The 16,152-nt window shown below is 41.1% G+C and overlaps 1 protein-coding gene across 1 annotated transcript in view; it reads left to right on the top strand.

Moving 5' to 3' along the window:
- Positions 1 to 10,928, top strand: part of F5 (coagulation factor V) — a 41,535-nt gene extending 30,607 nt beyond the window's left edge. Inside the window, exons 18-25 of the mRNA XM_083735823.1 lie at positions 187 to 303; positions 1,252 to 1,323; positions 2,777 to 2,871; positions 6,016 to 6,171; positions 7,614 to 7,758; positions 7,868 to 8,016; positions 8,672 to 8,854; positions 9,413 to 10,928. Of these exons, the coding sequence (XP_083591949.1) occupies positions 187 to 303; positions 1,252 to 1,323; positions 2,777 to 2,871; positions 6,016 to 6,171; positions 7,614 to 7,758; positions 7,868 to 8,016; positions 8,672 to 8,854; positions 9,413 to 9,559 (1,064 nt within the window). The 3' untranslated portion in view covers positions 9,560 to 10,928. The remainder of the gene's footprint in view (positions 1 to 186; positions 304 to 1,251; positions 1,324 to 2,776; positions 2,872 to 6,015; positions 6,172 to 7,613; positions 7,759 to 7,867; positions 8,017 to 8,671; positions 8,855 to 9,412) is intronic.
- Positions 10,929 to 16,152: the final 5,224 nt, after the last annotated feature.

The following is a 16,152-nucleotide window of genomic DNA, read 5'->3' as shown; positions in this document are numbered from 1 at the left end:
AAAAAACTGGATGTTTGTGAAAGTTCAGGAACCTTGCACCTGATGTCTAATTCCTGTTAGTGCAGAATCATAAAAAACAGAGTAGGCTTTGGTTTAATATGATGCTGCTCTACTCATCTTCTGACCACATTTGCAGTTTAGGCATGCTTAACAAAAACGTGCATGCATTTCCTTTCTGCTTTTAAGGTTCATTTGGTACTGTTGAAATGAAACCGTCAGAAGCTGGCACATGGCTTTTAAAAACAGAAGTCGGTGAATATCAGGAAGCAGGAATGCAAGCCTCCTTTACTGTTATAGATACAGGTAACAGAGTTTAACCATATTGAATCTCACAAAACAAGGCAAATAAGTGTCTTTGCATGGTTCGGAAGCAGTGTGTGTGCAGTGGGACTTCAAGCTATTGCTAGTAAATTAGCATTGTGTTGTTTCCAATACAGTACTGGTCCAACTGTTAGGATTGTCCTACTTGCGTGTAGGACCCTGGCAGAGACACATGCCTGACTAGCATGTTCTCTCCCTCCTGGTCAACCGTTCGGGAGCTTCAAATGCTTTCTTCAGCCCGAACCCCACAGCGACTGATACCAAGAGGTATCAGCACACTTACGATTCTGCAGAGTCCTTGCAGTTTGCATAACAGAACTCAGTAGCACAGCATTTTGGCTAATCTACGTTTATTTACATATAATACACTCGGAGCATTCTGACTTAGCTCCTTCCTCTTTCTCATCAGACAGCAAAAAGAGAAAGAACAAAGGACAATAGTCCCAATTCACAGAACACAGTAATACCAAAACATCCTGTCTCCGTCACTTCCCACACTGTGGAATGTAAACATACAACGTCATGTGATAGACAACAATCTCATGACTGCAAACACGGAGCAAGAATCCTAACAACTCAGAGTAGATGCACTGAAATTAATCAAGATGGCTTACTCAGGTCTATTAATTTCAGTGAGTCTATTTTGACGAAAACCTTGTTGGGTGCAACCCATTGTCACTGGGACAGGCCCTGATTGGTGGGTACTGGCAGAGTTTCCAGGGATGCTGGGATCATGTCTGCCATTTTCATGCTTTTATTTTTTTTATAAGTCTGGCTGTGTATTTTTTCCTTCCCATCCCAGACTAAGTGCACACAAGATGTAGCAATGGTGCATCTCCATCTCACCCCCAGGTGTAACCTAGGGTATAGGATTGCTCTGCCTAGCACCAGAATTTAGGTAGGGCTAATGTGTTTGATCCCTCTCAATAGGATGCAAGCTGCCCATGGGTCTAGCAAGTGGCATTATAAAAGACTCACAGATCAGTGCTTCGAACTACATAGGTAAGTTAAATTTCAAAGTGAAGGAATTTAAGTCGTTAATTTGAATATGTTTTGTCTCTTTGCAGGTGATATACTTTAAATTCTAGCATCTAGGAATGGAACCACTACACAATAGACTACTGCTTTAATGAACACCCACATTCTGTGGTGGCCCAACATTAACGCTTCCATTTTTCCCCATTGTGGTAGACATAAATTATCTTTCATGGTACCAAAATGGCCAGCACAAATGGGTAATATACTAACTAGTAGGCATGCAGTATAACATACTGAATATAACGTGTTTGTTTAAATATTTTTATTTACAATATTTATAAATATTACAATATTGTAATCTTTAGAATATTACAACAACAACAACACATTATTTCCAAATACAAACAATTGTGAATTGTCTTGGCATTTGTACAGACTCTTATGATGTATTATAATTATTATTCTAAAAAAATCTCCCCATTTCCCCCATATTTGTTAGTTTCTTACCGTAGTCCACATGATTAATATATTATATAAATATTTGCCACATATTGCAAAATGAAAATAGATTATGCTTGCCTCTGGCTGCTCTAATTTGACAGGTCGGTTTCTCAGCCGTTCAGTGTGGTTTGTGATCGTGTTTGGTTAGCAAGCAGAGACCTGATCTATAAATTGGTTCTGAAAATGCCATCTCAACCTGCGAATTGCCCTGCTGGTGATGAATTAGCAACAGCAATTTTTTCATTTGAAATGCATTAGAATGTGTTTGTTTTAGCAAGTTCTAGACCGCTCCTAAGAGGGATGCGGGTGACACTGTGGTGTAAACCACTGAGCCTTGGGCTTGCCGATTGGAAGGTCGGCGGTTCAAATCCCCGTAATGGGGTGAGCTCCCGTTGTTCAGTCTCAGCTCCTCCCAACCTAGCAGTTCAAAAGCATGCCAAAAAGTGCAAGTAGATAAATAGGTACCACTCCGGTGGGAATTTAAATGGCATTTCCGTGTTCTGCTCTGGCCACATGACCCGGAAAACTGTCTACAGACAAACGCCAGCTCCCTCAGCCAGTAAAGCAAGATGAGCACCGCAACCCCAGAGTCGTTCGTAACTGGACTTACCTTTCCCTTTGGACTGCTCCTAAGAGCAGGGTTTTTTAAAAAAAATCTCACTCACTATTTTGTTTACAGATTGCCAATGTATTATTGATAATGTTTAGTATCTTGTCCATTCTTGTCATGAATGAATCAGTCAATTCAAACGTGTTTCCATCAAAAATGCAAGGAGCATGCAAAAAAGGATAGTAAAGACCTTGGCTGTTCTGTTGGGTTAGAATGTGTTAGTGTATTGTAGTTTGTAATGGGATTCAATAGCTTTTATTTATTGTTAATAATGTAGTTTACAACCACTAAACTGCTTTTTTGAAACAATTGTTCTGAAAACTGGCATCGTTTAAGCTTTTCAGTTTTCTGTTTGGTCTTACCCAGGATACTGGGAGCCTAAACTGGCAAGATTAAATAATGATGGAAAATACAATGCTTGGAGCGCTGGGAAGAACGAAAGTGAACTTCCCTGGATCCAGGTATGATTTGATCACAGAAACAGTTTTATGAGTATAGATTTGAAGTAACCTGATTTTTAAAAAATGCTGAGTTGAAGGTATGATGGCCTGTGTGGGTAAAAGAACCGAATTCGAATATCCTTTATTAGGCATAGCAAACCACACATTATCAAACAGACACTGTATACAAATTGTGCAAAATACAAGCTCAACATAACAAGGTTTGTCCCAGTCAGATCTTTAACTCCAGAGAAAATCAATTTGCATAAATAATACAATATATCACTACCACATCACCAATCAATTAAGAACAACTAAATCTCTTTATAATGGCCCAGTCTTTCTACATGGACAGCACTCAGAAATTCAGCCACTATTAAAGTAATTTGATCATTCCTGTCTGAGAGCAGGTCCTGAACCGTTGGTAGCATAGAATTGAGCCTGTTGAGTTGTAAGGACTCTAATAATTGTCTTCTGGCATAAATGCCAAAATCACAAGAAAAGAAAATATGCTCCAAAGTATCAGGTTCCTGTTTACTACATTTGCAGAGACGCTCTGATTCTGGGAGAGCTAAATATCTTCCTCTTACTATCATCGAGGGAAACATATTAAATCTGGCTAACATAAACAGCCTGCACAATTCATGATTCTTCAGATTTGTCATGTATCCCTTTTGGAAATCTCTACACAAAGGGAGATTTAAATAGAGAGGAGACCAAGTGCTGTGCTTTGCAACCTCAAGAGTGGAGAGAACACTTTTTCCCTGAAAAAATCTTCCTGATAATTTCCCAAGTATCTTTGGGGTCAGAATTTTCAAGGGTAAAAGAACTAATAGTCTAGACATCAGAAGGTCCTTTAGCTTTGAACTTCTGGAATAGCCTGATGGATAAAGTTGCAGGCCAAAGAGCATTGTTGTACTTGATACAGAGTAGGATACATTTATTAAAATTCTCTTGTGACTGCAAAAATGGGAAATGTTGGGAAATGTTCAGAAAAGAGCATGCAATATGATTAAGGAGCTGGAACAATTCCCCTATGAGAAGAGGTGCCAACAATTGGGCCTTTTCAGGTTAAATAAAAAGCAGAGCGAGTGGTGGGGCATGACAGAGGTCTATAATGCATGGTGTGGAGAACGTGGTGAAATTTTCTCTCATTATACCAGAACTCACAGGACTGTCTAATAAAGCTAAATGATGGAAGAATCAGGACAGACCAAATAAATTACATTTTCATGCAAAGCTAAACTCTGGAATTCACTTTCAGCAATTGTAGAGCCACCACCAACTTGGATGGCTTTATAAGAGGATTAAACAAATGTTCCATCACTACTATCCAGGACATCATGCCTCTGAATACCAGTTCCTAGGAGTTACAAATGTGGGGAGCGCTGTTGCATTCCAGTGCTTCTTGTGGGCTTCCTGCAGGCATCTGGCTGGCCTGTGAGAACAGGACACTGGACTTTGATGGGCTTGCTCTTAAATTTGTGGGGCTCTAAATAAATTCATATACTTCCATTTGAGACTGTTGGGGTCATATTTTGCTTTTATGAGCTTTGGAAAGCTTATACCTTTCCTCTTTTTTGAAGGTATCAGGGGCAGCTTCAATCTGAGGTGAGATGCTGGGTGATGTGGATTTGTATCAATATAATCTGATGGATTGCCATGTTTGGTGTCAGGCCAAATTGCCTAAAGATGCCTGGCTAGGCCTCTGTGGCTTCTTGACAGTCTTGTGTGAGTCATCTGGTGGCCCAATAGGTTGTTTGTGGTGAGATAACAATCAGTGGGTTAAAAGTTGTTTGGGTCTGGGAATAGGGGATTGACCTATAGGCCCTGTGATCACGTCTGTAATCTTCTCAACTCTGCAGTTCTGTGTCAGCTTTGAAAAAGAAAATACTAAGCCTATTGTAGTGGCTACGAATGTTTTGAAACATTTTTCTGAAGTTCATGGCTGAGACAGAGAGAGATTTGAGGTCCATCTGAGGGCTTGCGTGTACTTAGGGCAATAGTTAACTTTTTGGCACACTTCTGCTTCATCAGCTAGGGTAGAAAGGTCACTTAATACTGTTTGTTTGAATTCTGAATATCTAGAGAAAGGGCTTTTGTATTGGTAAATAGTACCACTACTGAAAGAACAAAAGACAATGCCCCCAGAACTTAGAAGGAAAATATGACCTGTCAACAAAAGTGTTGTTTTCTACTTCTGACTTGCTCTCTGTTTGCCCCTTGCTACAAAATGGTTCATGGCCTTCAGGAGGTCAGAAGATCTTTGCTGTATCCAGTTATATATTCCTATCACTGTGCAATCATGCAGATGCCAAATGTTTTTCCAGTTTTGGTATGGGTTTTTTTGTCCTGAATGAGACTCTTGATTTTACTTATTTCAAGTGTCCCAATTGCTTAACTCTAAAGTAGGACTACATAGCCTTCTAAGGAAATGTACCTTGCTCCTAAAAAGTCTTGTGCTCTGGTCCATGGGGTCACGAAGAGTCGGACACGACTAAATGACTAAACAACAACAGGCAGGTAGTTTATTGAAGCACTAGTGCAGGTATGGCCAAACTTGGCCCTCCAGATGTTTTGGGACTACAATTCCCATCATCCCTGACCACTGGTCCTGTTAGCTAGGGATGATGGGAGTTGTAGTCCCAAAACATCTGGAGGGCCAAGTTTGGCCATACCTGCCTAGTGGAACTGCCTTCTGTGGTGGATATCCTTTGTTCTGTATGCACTGATTGGAAATGAAGCAGTGTGACTGCCCCAAAACATTTGCTGGCACAAATAGTATCAAAGGTGGGATTGTGTATGATTTCCCCAATAGGATAATGAGCACCAAGGCTGATGAGGACAGCAGCGGGGAGCTGGTACAAATTACTGGGGCCCAGTGGTCTGGAAGGGACCCCAGATCCTAACTATCTTTCATATGTTTTTGTCTTTGTCAGTAGCATCATTACAGACAGAAAAAGAATAAAGCTGCATATTATATGAAAAAATGAACATTGAAAAATAAAAATAAACTGGCTGCGTCACAACATACACATAGAACTAGTCATATACCATGGAGTTTTACATGTGCATGTGCCAAAATCATACTTGTCTTTCTCACAAATAGGATACCTTTCCAATGAAACTGCACTTATATGGATCTACTGTTTTGCTCCTGTATAGGTGGACCTAGAAAACCAGGTTCTAATCACAGGCATTCAGACCCAAGGAGCCAAGCAGTTAATGCGTTCCTTGTATACAATGGAGTACGTCATTGCCTATAGCAAAGATGGAAGAAAATGGGTTGCTTTTAAAGGGAATCACTTAGGGGCACAGAAGGTGTGTATATTTACTGTACTTGTCCCTGTTTTCCACTTGGGGGGGGGGGAAAGGCAGCAGGCATTGAAGTTTTTGCTCAAGGGATAATATAGATTAATATAAAGAGAGCCAATGTGGTGCAGTTGTTACTGTTAGACTCCTGGACTATGACAATAAAGAAATAAATATGAGAATACAACTGCTAAACTTATAGTCACTCGAAGACAGGAGTGCCTGGCGTGCTCTGCTCCATGGGGTCACGAAGACTTGGACACGACTAAACGACTAAACAACAACAAAACTTATATGAATACTAGATGCCAGTGCTAAACATATATGACCACATGAAAGTAACTTTTTCCACATGTAGCCCATGAGGATATAAATGTGCATTGACATGTGTATATCCATTCATATTGCAATTCTCATCCAGTCCCCACTGAACTGGCTGGGTGCATCTTCTGAAACACATCTCCACCTAGAGAGCCACCATTTATTATGCATGGTTAATTGGAATAAAAATTGGTTCAGGGCTATTATGGTCCATGTTTTTTAGCCCGAGCAGTTGTATAGAAATCGTGTCCTCCCTTAAAGAGGGTACATATTGCGGTGAGACCTGGAACCAACCCCCTGTGTTGTGGGTGGGTAAGGTTCGTCAGCCACAACACCCGATTGGTAGGTCCCTCATAGCTAGGTGCAATCTGGCCAATGGGACGCAGTCCAAACAGTTCGAGGGACCTATTTATACCCATGCATGTGACCCATAGCTTCCTCTTTCGTTGCGTGAATTTAGAACACCCACCCACCTCTCCCTACTTTTAGGGCTTTTGCTCTTGACCTTGTTATGCCGTTGTGTGTTGTCTGTCATTGGGACAGGGGCACTGCAGGAATTTTCCCCACTTGGCTGATTGGCTGTTGCCATTTGGGTTTCGCCTGCTGCATAGCAAATCGTCACAACTTGTAAGGTTGCGGATAGGCTCTGGTTCAGTTGATAGGGATGGGAGAATGCTTTCGCCATCCCTATGTGAAGGGTATTCCGTTAAAGGAATCCAGGGACTCAAATGGTTTGGTCAACCCGAGAGGGGGTTGTGCCTGTGCCTGAGTCCAGGGGGACATTTGGGTGGTGGACATAGTTCCCGACTTTTCGCTTATCCAGGTGTTCACCCTTGGCTGACCTATGCTGGAACTCTGGGTCAGCGCTACCTGCATGGCAGGGAGCTAGTCAAACCAGAGCCTATGGAACCACTCACTTTCTGTAATCAATAAAATTGTGGCCTAAATTCTGCCAAAAACCAAAACTAAAATTTGAGTCAAGTGTGAATTTATTTAGGGGGGAGGTTTCTGGGTCTGAACAGGCAATGGGCAGAATCCATGTAAAAAAATATACGTGAGATACTTCACTGGGACTGCATTCATTAACGAATACCACAGAGTTGCTTACAGAGCTCTTTTGTTTCCACTAGGTTTTTGAAGGCAATTCAGATGCCCATGGAATAAAAGAAAACCTCATTGACCCTCCTCTTGTTGCTAGGTATATTAGGGTGTATCCAACCAAGTTCTATAACAGGCCTACTCTTCGTATGGAACTCCTGGGTTGTGATACGGAAGGTAAGACCCGGACCCTGCAGCTGAGGCCTTTCTGTGTGTACATCTTTGCTGTAAACCATACTGTTGCTTAGGAGATCTAACCAGGATGTGTCCATATTTTTTATAATAGATTGCTTTATGCCGTTGGGAATTGAAAGTGCGGCTATCAAGAATGTGCAAATTACAGCCTCTTCTTATAAGAAGACTTGGTTGGGTTCATGGGAGCCATCTCTTGCCCGCCTCAATCTCAAAGGGAAGATGAATGCCTGGCAAGCAAAGGTAAAGACGAAAGCTGCAAAATCAAAGCTTCTGCAGTTGTTTATTTTTTTAATAATGTAGAAGTAGAGTAAAAATGAAGTAATCAGGGTGGCACACAAGCTAACCATCATATTAAAATAGCATATAAAGAAATCAACAGAAAAAGAGGAAAGAAGTTAGCGCTAGCGCTAGTGAATGAACTCCGTTAAAAAAAAACAAAAACCTGTAGCTTGAAGTCATTGGATCTACTCCAGTGTACACAGGATCAGCAGCTGTAATGCCTGCAGGTGATATCCTTGATTAATATACACACTTAACCCTGGAATACTGAGCTTAATAGGACTTACTTCTGAGCAGACATATATGGAATTGTGCTTGAATGAAGTGTTGGTTATTTAGCTTTAAATTTTTCATTGCTTTCTTTTAACAACTATGTTTTATTTTCTTTGAATTACTTCCACTTTACATATTATTTTGATTGTAGGTCAATTGATACATATAATTAAATAAAGAATACATGGACGGATGCTAAACACTTGGCTATTTTAGAGTCTTCATCCAGTGTTCAGTGACCCTGTGCACTTCTGTAGAACTCAGTTAAAGATTTGCATGTATTGGATATTCACCAGTGAACTTGCACAACTCAGTGTTATTATTGTTCTCATTAATTTTACAGTCCAACAACAACCAACAATGGCTGCAGATTGATCTCCTTCAACCTAAGAAGATAACAGGCATCATAACACAAGGAGCTAAATCAATGTACAGTGAAATGTATGTGAAGACATTTTCCATCCTCTACAGCGATGATGGTTCAGTGTGGAAGCCTTACATGAATGATTCAACTTCCATGGAAAAGGTATCAGTTCTTCCTCTCCCTCCCTCTTTATTATTTTTGTTTATGCTAAGCATTAAAAATGTTGGCCACTCCCCCCTACTGCTGAGGTCTCCTTTAACAGTCTTGATTTGCCAGGTTTGACTCAGTGGCTCTATACTGCCAAATCATTTTGCTTCACCAAGGATTTAGAGTTCTTACAAGCAATATAGGGACCAGTGATCATTAGATATGGCTTGTGTAACATGGAATAAAATACTGGAGCTACCTTTTTATTGTAAAGATCAAAAGCTAGAGGCCTTAGGTCCAAATTCTAATGTGTAGCAGATCCCCCCACGCCACTGTGGGGAATGGAACTTGGGAAGATCTCTGCCTGAGAACTTAGGGAATCATAATTGGTACAGTGTTTGCCGTGGACTCAAAGGATGGCCCAATGGCCTGACACATAAGGGACTGCACAGGTTTATATGAACTTAGATATTATGTGCCATTGTGGGAATATGAGTTAGTCCAACCTTTTGTCTACTCATTGTGCATTCATTCTGCACTTTTGTCCACTCATTTTGTTATGCTTGTTTTCAGGTGTTCACAGGCAACATTAACAGTGGTGGCCTAGTCAAGAACTACTTCAGGCCACCAATATTTTCCCGATTCCTTCGTGTCGTTCCAAAAACATGGAATCTGAGTATTGTACTTCGGATAGAACTCTTTGGTTGTGATGTGTTTTAGGGGCTGAACAGAAGACTGTCATACTGAAAGCCCCACAACCTTTAAGCTTGCTGATACCAGATGTTGTAAAAGGGGAAACCAGAACAAAAAACTCTTTTAGAGTGATTATGGTGTGCGTATCCAAAGCACTTTAAGCTGTGGATTGGAATAGCTTTGAAAATTCAATTAAAAGACATTCATACCTATTTAAGTACTGTGAATGCATAAGATAAACAAGCAATTGTATTTTCCATTATCACTGTGAATAGATACCTTAATGTATTACCATCATTGCCTTTGCCTTCTTCTGCACTTCCTACCTTCCCTCTTCCATGCTCAGAACAGCATGCTTAAACCAGATAGTAAGAGCAGGAATGAGGAGTGGGGTCAGAAGTCTCTAATCAGTGAGCTGTCAGCAGACATATGAGCTTTGTTTACCAAAGGATTCTGAAGAGCCATTCCTTCAGGGGAGGTTAGTTGGTAATGTTCTAATTCAGGAGTCACCAACATTTGTAGGCCTGAAGGCACATTTGGATTTTTGAGACCGTGCTATCAGCACCACCCAATTTTCATTTCTCCTCTGCAGATCACACCCCACCTCCATGAGAGACAGAAAGATAGTGCACATATTTCCCTTACTATGGGACCTGGATAGAAGTTGGATCTAGCAGAATTAATTTCAGCCTTGGAAAGGGCATAGAGCTGAAAGAGAAGTGGGGAATAGTGTTGCTCTTTCAACTTCCTCCCTAAGGAGAGGAAAGGTAAGCACCCATATGGCCAAGGAGACAGCTCAGAGGGGGCACCTGGGCAAGACCTCAGGAGCTCCACTACAGCCACAGGTGCCACGTTGGTAACTCCTGTCCTGATTCTTCACAAAAGCCATCCCTGCTGCTGCTGATAAATGAATATTCACAACATTTGTCAGTATAACTGATCTAAGTAGACAAACACCGCCATTGGTTCTACATTATCTCAGATGAGTTCCAAAGTGAAAAGGGCAGTTCCCAAAGATAAGTAGGAAATCAAAGAATTGTAGAGTTCTGTGATTTTCTGCATATCATCTAGATGTTTGTGCTTCCAACAATTATTGACTTCATTGTATGTGGGGAAAGCGTTTAAAAGAACTTACACTGCATATTAGAGAATGATTTAAGATGAGTAGAAATGGTAATGTAAGGTATGTATCCAAATGCACAGTCATGTATTTTGCTAACTATTTATGGTTAGGTCTTCCTTCCATGACTTTGGAGGTGGATTAACACTGAAATTCCTAAGCGGGTGGTAAATCTTTCTGCAAGATGCTTAACACTTTCTCAGGATCTATTTCATGATGTTATTCATATTTTCTGAATAAAATGCAAAACAATGCATATCTAATGTGTAAAAAGCACACTTGGTGGCAGCTCCCGTTTATTCCAACAGCTTTAAAAATCACTGAACTGGAAGACCTTTGGACTGTTACTAAGAGGCAAAGAAAATGTGCTGTATTCTTATTTCTGTATAACAAAACTGACACTGTATGAGGGGAAATGCTAGAAAGGAATTAGTTCAAAAACACTGAAATCATGGCTCAGCCAGTGTGGTGCAATGAGTAAAGTTTGCAGCCTGGGTGCAGGAACTTAAGTTTAGATCCCATCATCTCTGAATACTGGTCATACTAGCTGCTGGATGGGATTTGGAGTCCAGCACAATCTGGAGGCGGCACAGATTCCCCATCCTTCACCCATGGATAGCAAATGCTGTTTCATTCTTTCCTGCTGTGGAACAAAGGCCCAAACTATATATGATGTAGGAGACATTTACTACTTCTTTTTAAAGTATAAAATCAACTGGGGAAGGGCCTGAACAGGATCCAGTCACTGGTGCTATTGGAGGCATGTGGCTCCATTCCCCTACACTGTTTCCCCAACTAAAATAAATTATCGCAAAGCTGCTATTAGTTCTAGTTGAGGAATGGGGAAGCCCCCACATGGGCTAACATCAATTTAGAAGTGGGGAGCAATTTCTATAAGGCAAATGGTAGTGGGGGAAAGGGTTAAACCTTGATCAATTTCAGCCTACATCTGCTTTGAATGAAATATAATTTTTTTTTAGAAATCTCACCATGACTTTCATGCAATTTGGCCCAAAGTCATAGAAAACTGGATAAGTGCTTAATTAGATCTAATCTGAGGCAGTGGTTGTTTTGTAAAAATCTGAAGTTTTTTGCCAAGCTGATTACTGCTAGATGCATCCGATTCACTTTATCAAGCATGTTAAATTTTTAACAAGCCATTCATTGTTGTTATTTCTTATAACTGTGAAGAATGAGTTTACTTCAAAGCATCTGACTCAAACTCTGGGTTGCAACATTATTATGTTTTTCTGTTCAGAGTTCCTGCACACAGCCAGCTCATATGCTTACCATATGAATATTATTCTTCCTGTATTCATTGTACTTTATTTAAACTGGATTTTATTTTCCATTTCACTTTTGGCAAATAACATTGTATTGGTCTTAAACAATCAGCTATGATCCTAAGCTTAGCCTCTGACATCCAGCTATTTGTAGGGGTGTTGCACAAACATGAGTACATGGATATACTGTGTCGCCTGCCTTTACCAATGCAGATAACTCAGGTTGACATAGCAGAGAGAAATCCAAGGATGCAAGGAAGAGAAACCTGCAAAAGTAAAGAAAGGAGCCTACAGCTCTGCTTTGTTGTATCTGTGTGGTCCATGAACACACCTTGGCAAAATAATTTCATTGCAATGTCTTCGCTCCCATAAAATATGCTAATGAAAACGAAGCAAGCTTTTCATATATTTTCTTTAATCCTTCCTCAAAGTAGCAAGGATGATTTGGCTAAAAATAGTCTCATTTCACAGGTGAGAAATTGAGTTTGAGACCTACCTACAACACAATTCTATCAGACTTTTAGAAGACATCTGAAGGCAGCCCTGTTTAGGGAAGCTTTTAATGTTTGATGCATTACTGCATTTGAATATTTTGTTGGAAGCTGCCCAGAGTGGCTGGGAAAGCCCAGGCAGATGGGTGGGGTATAATTATTATTATTATTATTACTATTATTATATTCATGTTTACTTGGAAATTCCACAGTATTCAGTTGTCAACATCCAGGTAGCTCAATATTTGCATGATAATTTTAATACAAATAACTTTAGTACTTCATAATTAATGCAATATTGTATCATTGATTATTTTGTTTAGAATTTATGTAGCTTAACTCAGGCCAGCATTTTAAACTTTCTAATAGTGTCCCCCATTAGCTCACATCTTAATTAAATCAGAAGCTCTTTACAATACAAGTACACTATAACCAGGAAATATTATTTTCCCTTTCTGTCTGTTGGCCCTGTCTTTTGCAATACATTCAGCTGATCTTATGTGGAATAAGGTGATTCCTAGGTGACTACAGCTGAAATTTCAAAAGACCATGCTTAGTCATTAGGCAGAAACAGTCTCGTGTATGATGCTTGCCACAACATGCTTTGAGAGCGCCTTCAGCAATAACTGAAACTGGTTTACTCTGGTGAAATAGATAGGTTCTGAGGTGACTTCACTCTGACTTTGTACTTCATGCAAAATTCAACTGAGAGAGGGATCCAAATTATGTTATTAGGTTGATGAAGACTCAGGCTCCTCAAAGTTTCAGAGGGGAGAAGCTCCTTACATGATGTGTCTAGACTGAAGTCTTGTTCTAGAAGTATAGACTAATCTAGGCAGGGCACAGAAGCAGCCCTGTTTCCTGAGCCCTTTTCACTCCTTGGAGCAGGGCCTTTTAAAGCCCCCAAGAGTCCTGGGTGGGGAGTGTACATTCATTTGAGAGGCTCTCAGGAAGAATGTACTGTTTGTCAATATCAGTGTGGTCCCTCTGTGTATGAGACCTGGGCCTATCCTGCATATTGTGGACATTTCCCTTAATATAGAGCAAAGGCTATTTTTAGATCTGACTTTGGATCTGGGTAAAACTCATGAAACTCAATAACAGAAGTTTAGTTGAAGTTCAGCAAGGAAAGAGAAAGGATACTGTTGAGTGTACAGAAGGGAAGCCTTGTGGCTAGTAACCTAGTACACTAATTCTCAAGGATTCCTCCTGCTATTTCTAGATCTGGATAGCAATCAATTGTGACAACACAGATTCAAAAATAATGTGTCAGATCAATGGGTCCTAAACCACAAAATGATAGGCAAAACAGTCATGAGAACTGGTAGTGGTTGTGACACCATATTATTCAGAGCCTCTTTGTTTTTGAAAGTTCATATAACAATTGCATCACCTAAAATTCATGTCAGCTGCAGCCACAAGGTCAGATGCTTAATTAAGGCACAGCTTTCTATCTAATAGTATGTGTGTGAGAGAGATACTTTAAATGATAAACAGGACAACAATATCCTTGATAAAATAATATAACCTAGTTGTACTCAGAGTAGACCCACTGAAGTTAATGGACATTCAATTTTTTATCAGTTATATTCCACTTTATCTTCAAAGGAGCCAAAGGTGGTGTACATTGTTGTCCCTTCCCCATTTTAATCTCACAATAACCCTGTGGGGTAGGTTAGGCTGAGAGACAGTGACTGGCCCAAGGTGACTGAATGATGTGCCCATCATTAGGGTTTATTAGGGTCTACTCTGAGTAGGACTTAGTGGAATACAACCTAGAATAAGAAGAGTTTGGACTTGATATCCCGCCTTTCACTCCCCTTAAGGAGTCTCAGAGCAGCTAATAATCTCCTTTCCCTTCCTCCCTCACAACAAACTGTGAGGTGAGTGAGGCTGAGAGACTTCAGAGAAGTGTGATTAGCCAAGGTCACCCAGCAGCTGCATGTGGAGGAGCGGGGAAGCAAACCCAGTTCACCAGATTACGAGTCCACTGCTCTTAACAACTACACCATGCTGGCTCCTATTGTAAGAGAGCACAGATGTTGGGTCTAGTGGGGTCTGAACTTGGGTCTATATACTTTCACACATTACTGACTACTTACTTACACAAGTGCTTCCCATGCCAGCTTCTAGCAGTTTCCATGTCAAGAAGTTTGCCTTGGTTTCTAATGTCTAATCAACATTGGATCATGCACAGCAACCTTTCCACCAATGTTCCAGCACCATCTTTCATTCAGATGGTTCAAAACTGACTCCGGATATTCCTGATGGTGACTTTTGACCAACTGGATCCAAGAGTCAAATATGTAGCCTAAGGAAAGACACTTGCAGAATCTGCAAAATCCCATGGCCTGAGATGCTCTCTCAGGAACCATAGGATTACACCCTTATACATGGGCGTAACCATGATTTTTGTTGGGGGGAGGAGAAAGGCCTTTTGTTGGTGGAGGAGAACCCCAGTTAGCTATGTATTTCTATTGATTTGCATTGATTTATGGGGGGGGCAGCTGCCCCTCCCTGCCCACCCTTGACTACGCCCATTCCCTTATATAAATGACTTGTGAACCGCCCTGTGATTCTCGGATGAAGAGAGGTATTGTGATAATAACAATATTTAAAAATTGAAAAATCACTTAGAAACATCATTTTTGTTGTTTAGTTGTTTAGTCGTGTCCGACTCTTCGTGGACCAGAGCACGCCAGGCACTCCTGTCTTCCACTGCCTCCCGCAGTTTGGTTAAACTCATGCTGGTAGCTTCGAGAACACTATTCAACCATCTCGTCCTCTGTCGTCCCCTTCTCCTTGCGCCCTCCATCTTTCCCAACATCAGGGTATTTTCCAGGGAGTCTTCTCTTCTCATGACGTGGCCAGAGTATTGGAGCCTCAGCTTTAGGATCTGTCCTTCCAGTGAGTACTCAGGGCTGATTTCCTTAAGAATGGATAGGTTTGATCTTCTTGCAGTCCATGGGACTCTCAAGAGTCTCCTCCAGCACCATAATTCAAAAGCATCAATTCTTCAGTGATCAGCCTTCTTTAAGGTCCAGCTCTCACTTCCATACATCACTACAGTGGTACCTCAGGTTAAGTACTTAATTCGTTCTGGAGGTCCGTACTTAACCTGAAACTGTTCTTAACCTGAAGCACCACTTTAGCTAATGGGGCCTCCCGCTGCCGCCGGAGCACAATTTCTGTTCTCATCCTGAAGCAAAGTTCTTAACCCGAGGTACTATTTCTGGGTTAGCGGAGTCTGTAATCTGAAGCGTCTGTAACCTGAAGTGTATGTAACCCGAGGTACCACTGTACTGGGAAAACCATATCTATGCCTGTTGTCTTTGTCCATGGAGTTTTCTTGGCAGGGATACTGGAATGGCTTGCCGGTTCCTGCTCCAGGTGGATCACGTTTGGTCAAAACTCTCCATCTTTGGTGGCCCTGCACGACATAGGTCACAGCTTCTCTGAGTTATTCAAGCCCCTTCGCCACGGCAAGGCATATGTTTATTAAAAAAACCAGAGCCCAGTGTATCTATGTGTGTGTGTGGTGTGGGGACACCCGCAAGCCACACCTCTCAGGTTGCAGCAAAGGTGCAGTTCTTTAAATTCCAATTCAACGACCGCCTCCTGAGCCCCTCGCATTGCACTTCTTTACAACGCTCCGCGGGGGCGAACGGAGATTTCCGTCCCCCGCTCCCACTACCACAAAAAACTCCCCGAACCGACACCGGAAGT

This window comes from Podarcis gaigeae, assembly GCF_964106915.1.
Source record: "Podarcis gaigeae genome assembly, chromosome: 4".
NCBI lineage: Eukaryota > Metazoa > Chordata > Lepidosauria > Squamata > Lacertidae > Podarcis > Podarcis gaigeae.
This window is presented reverse-complemented; position numbering and strand designations above follow the sequence as displayed.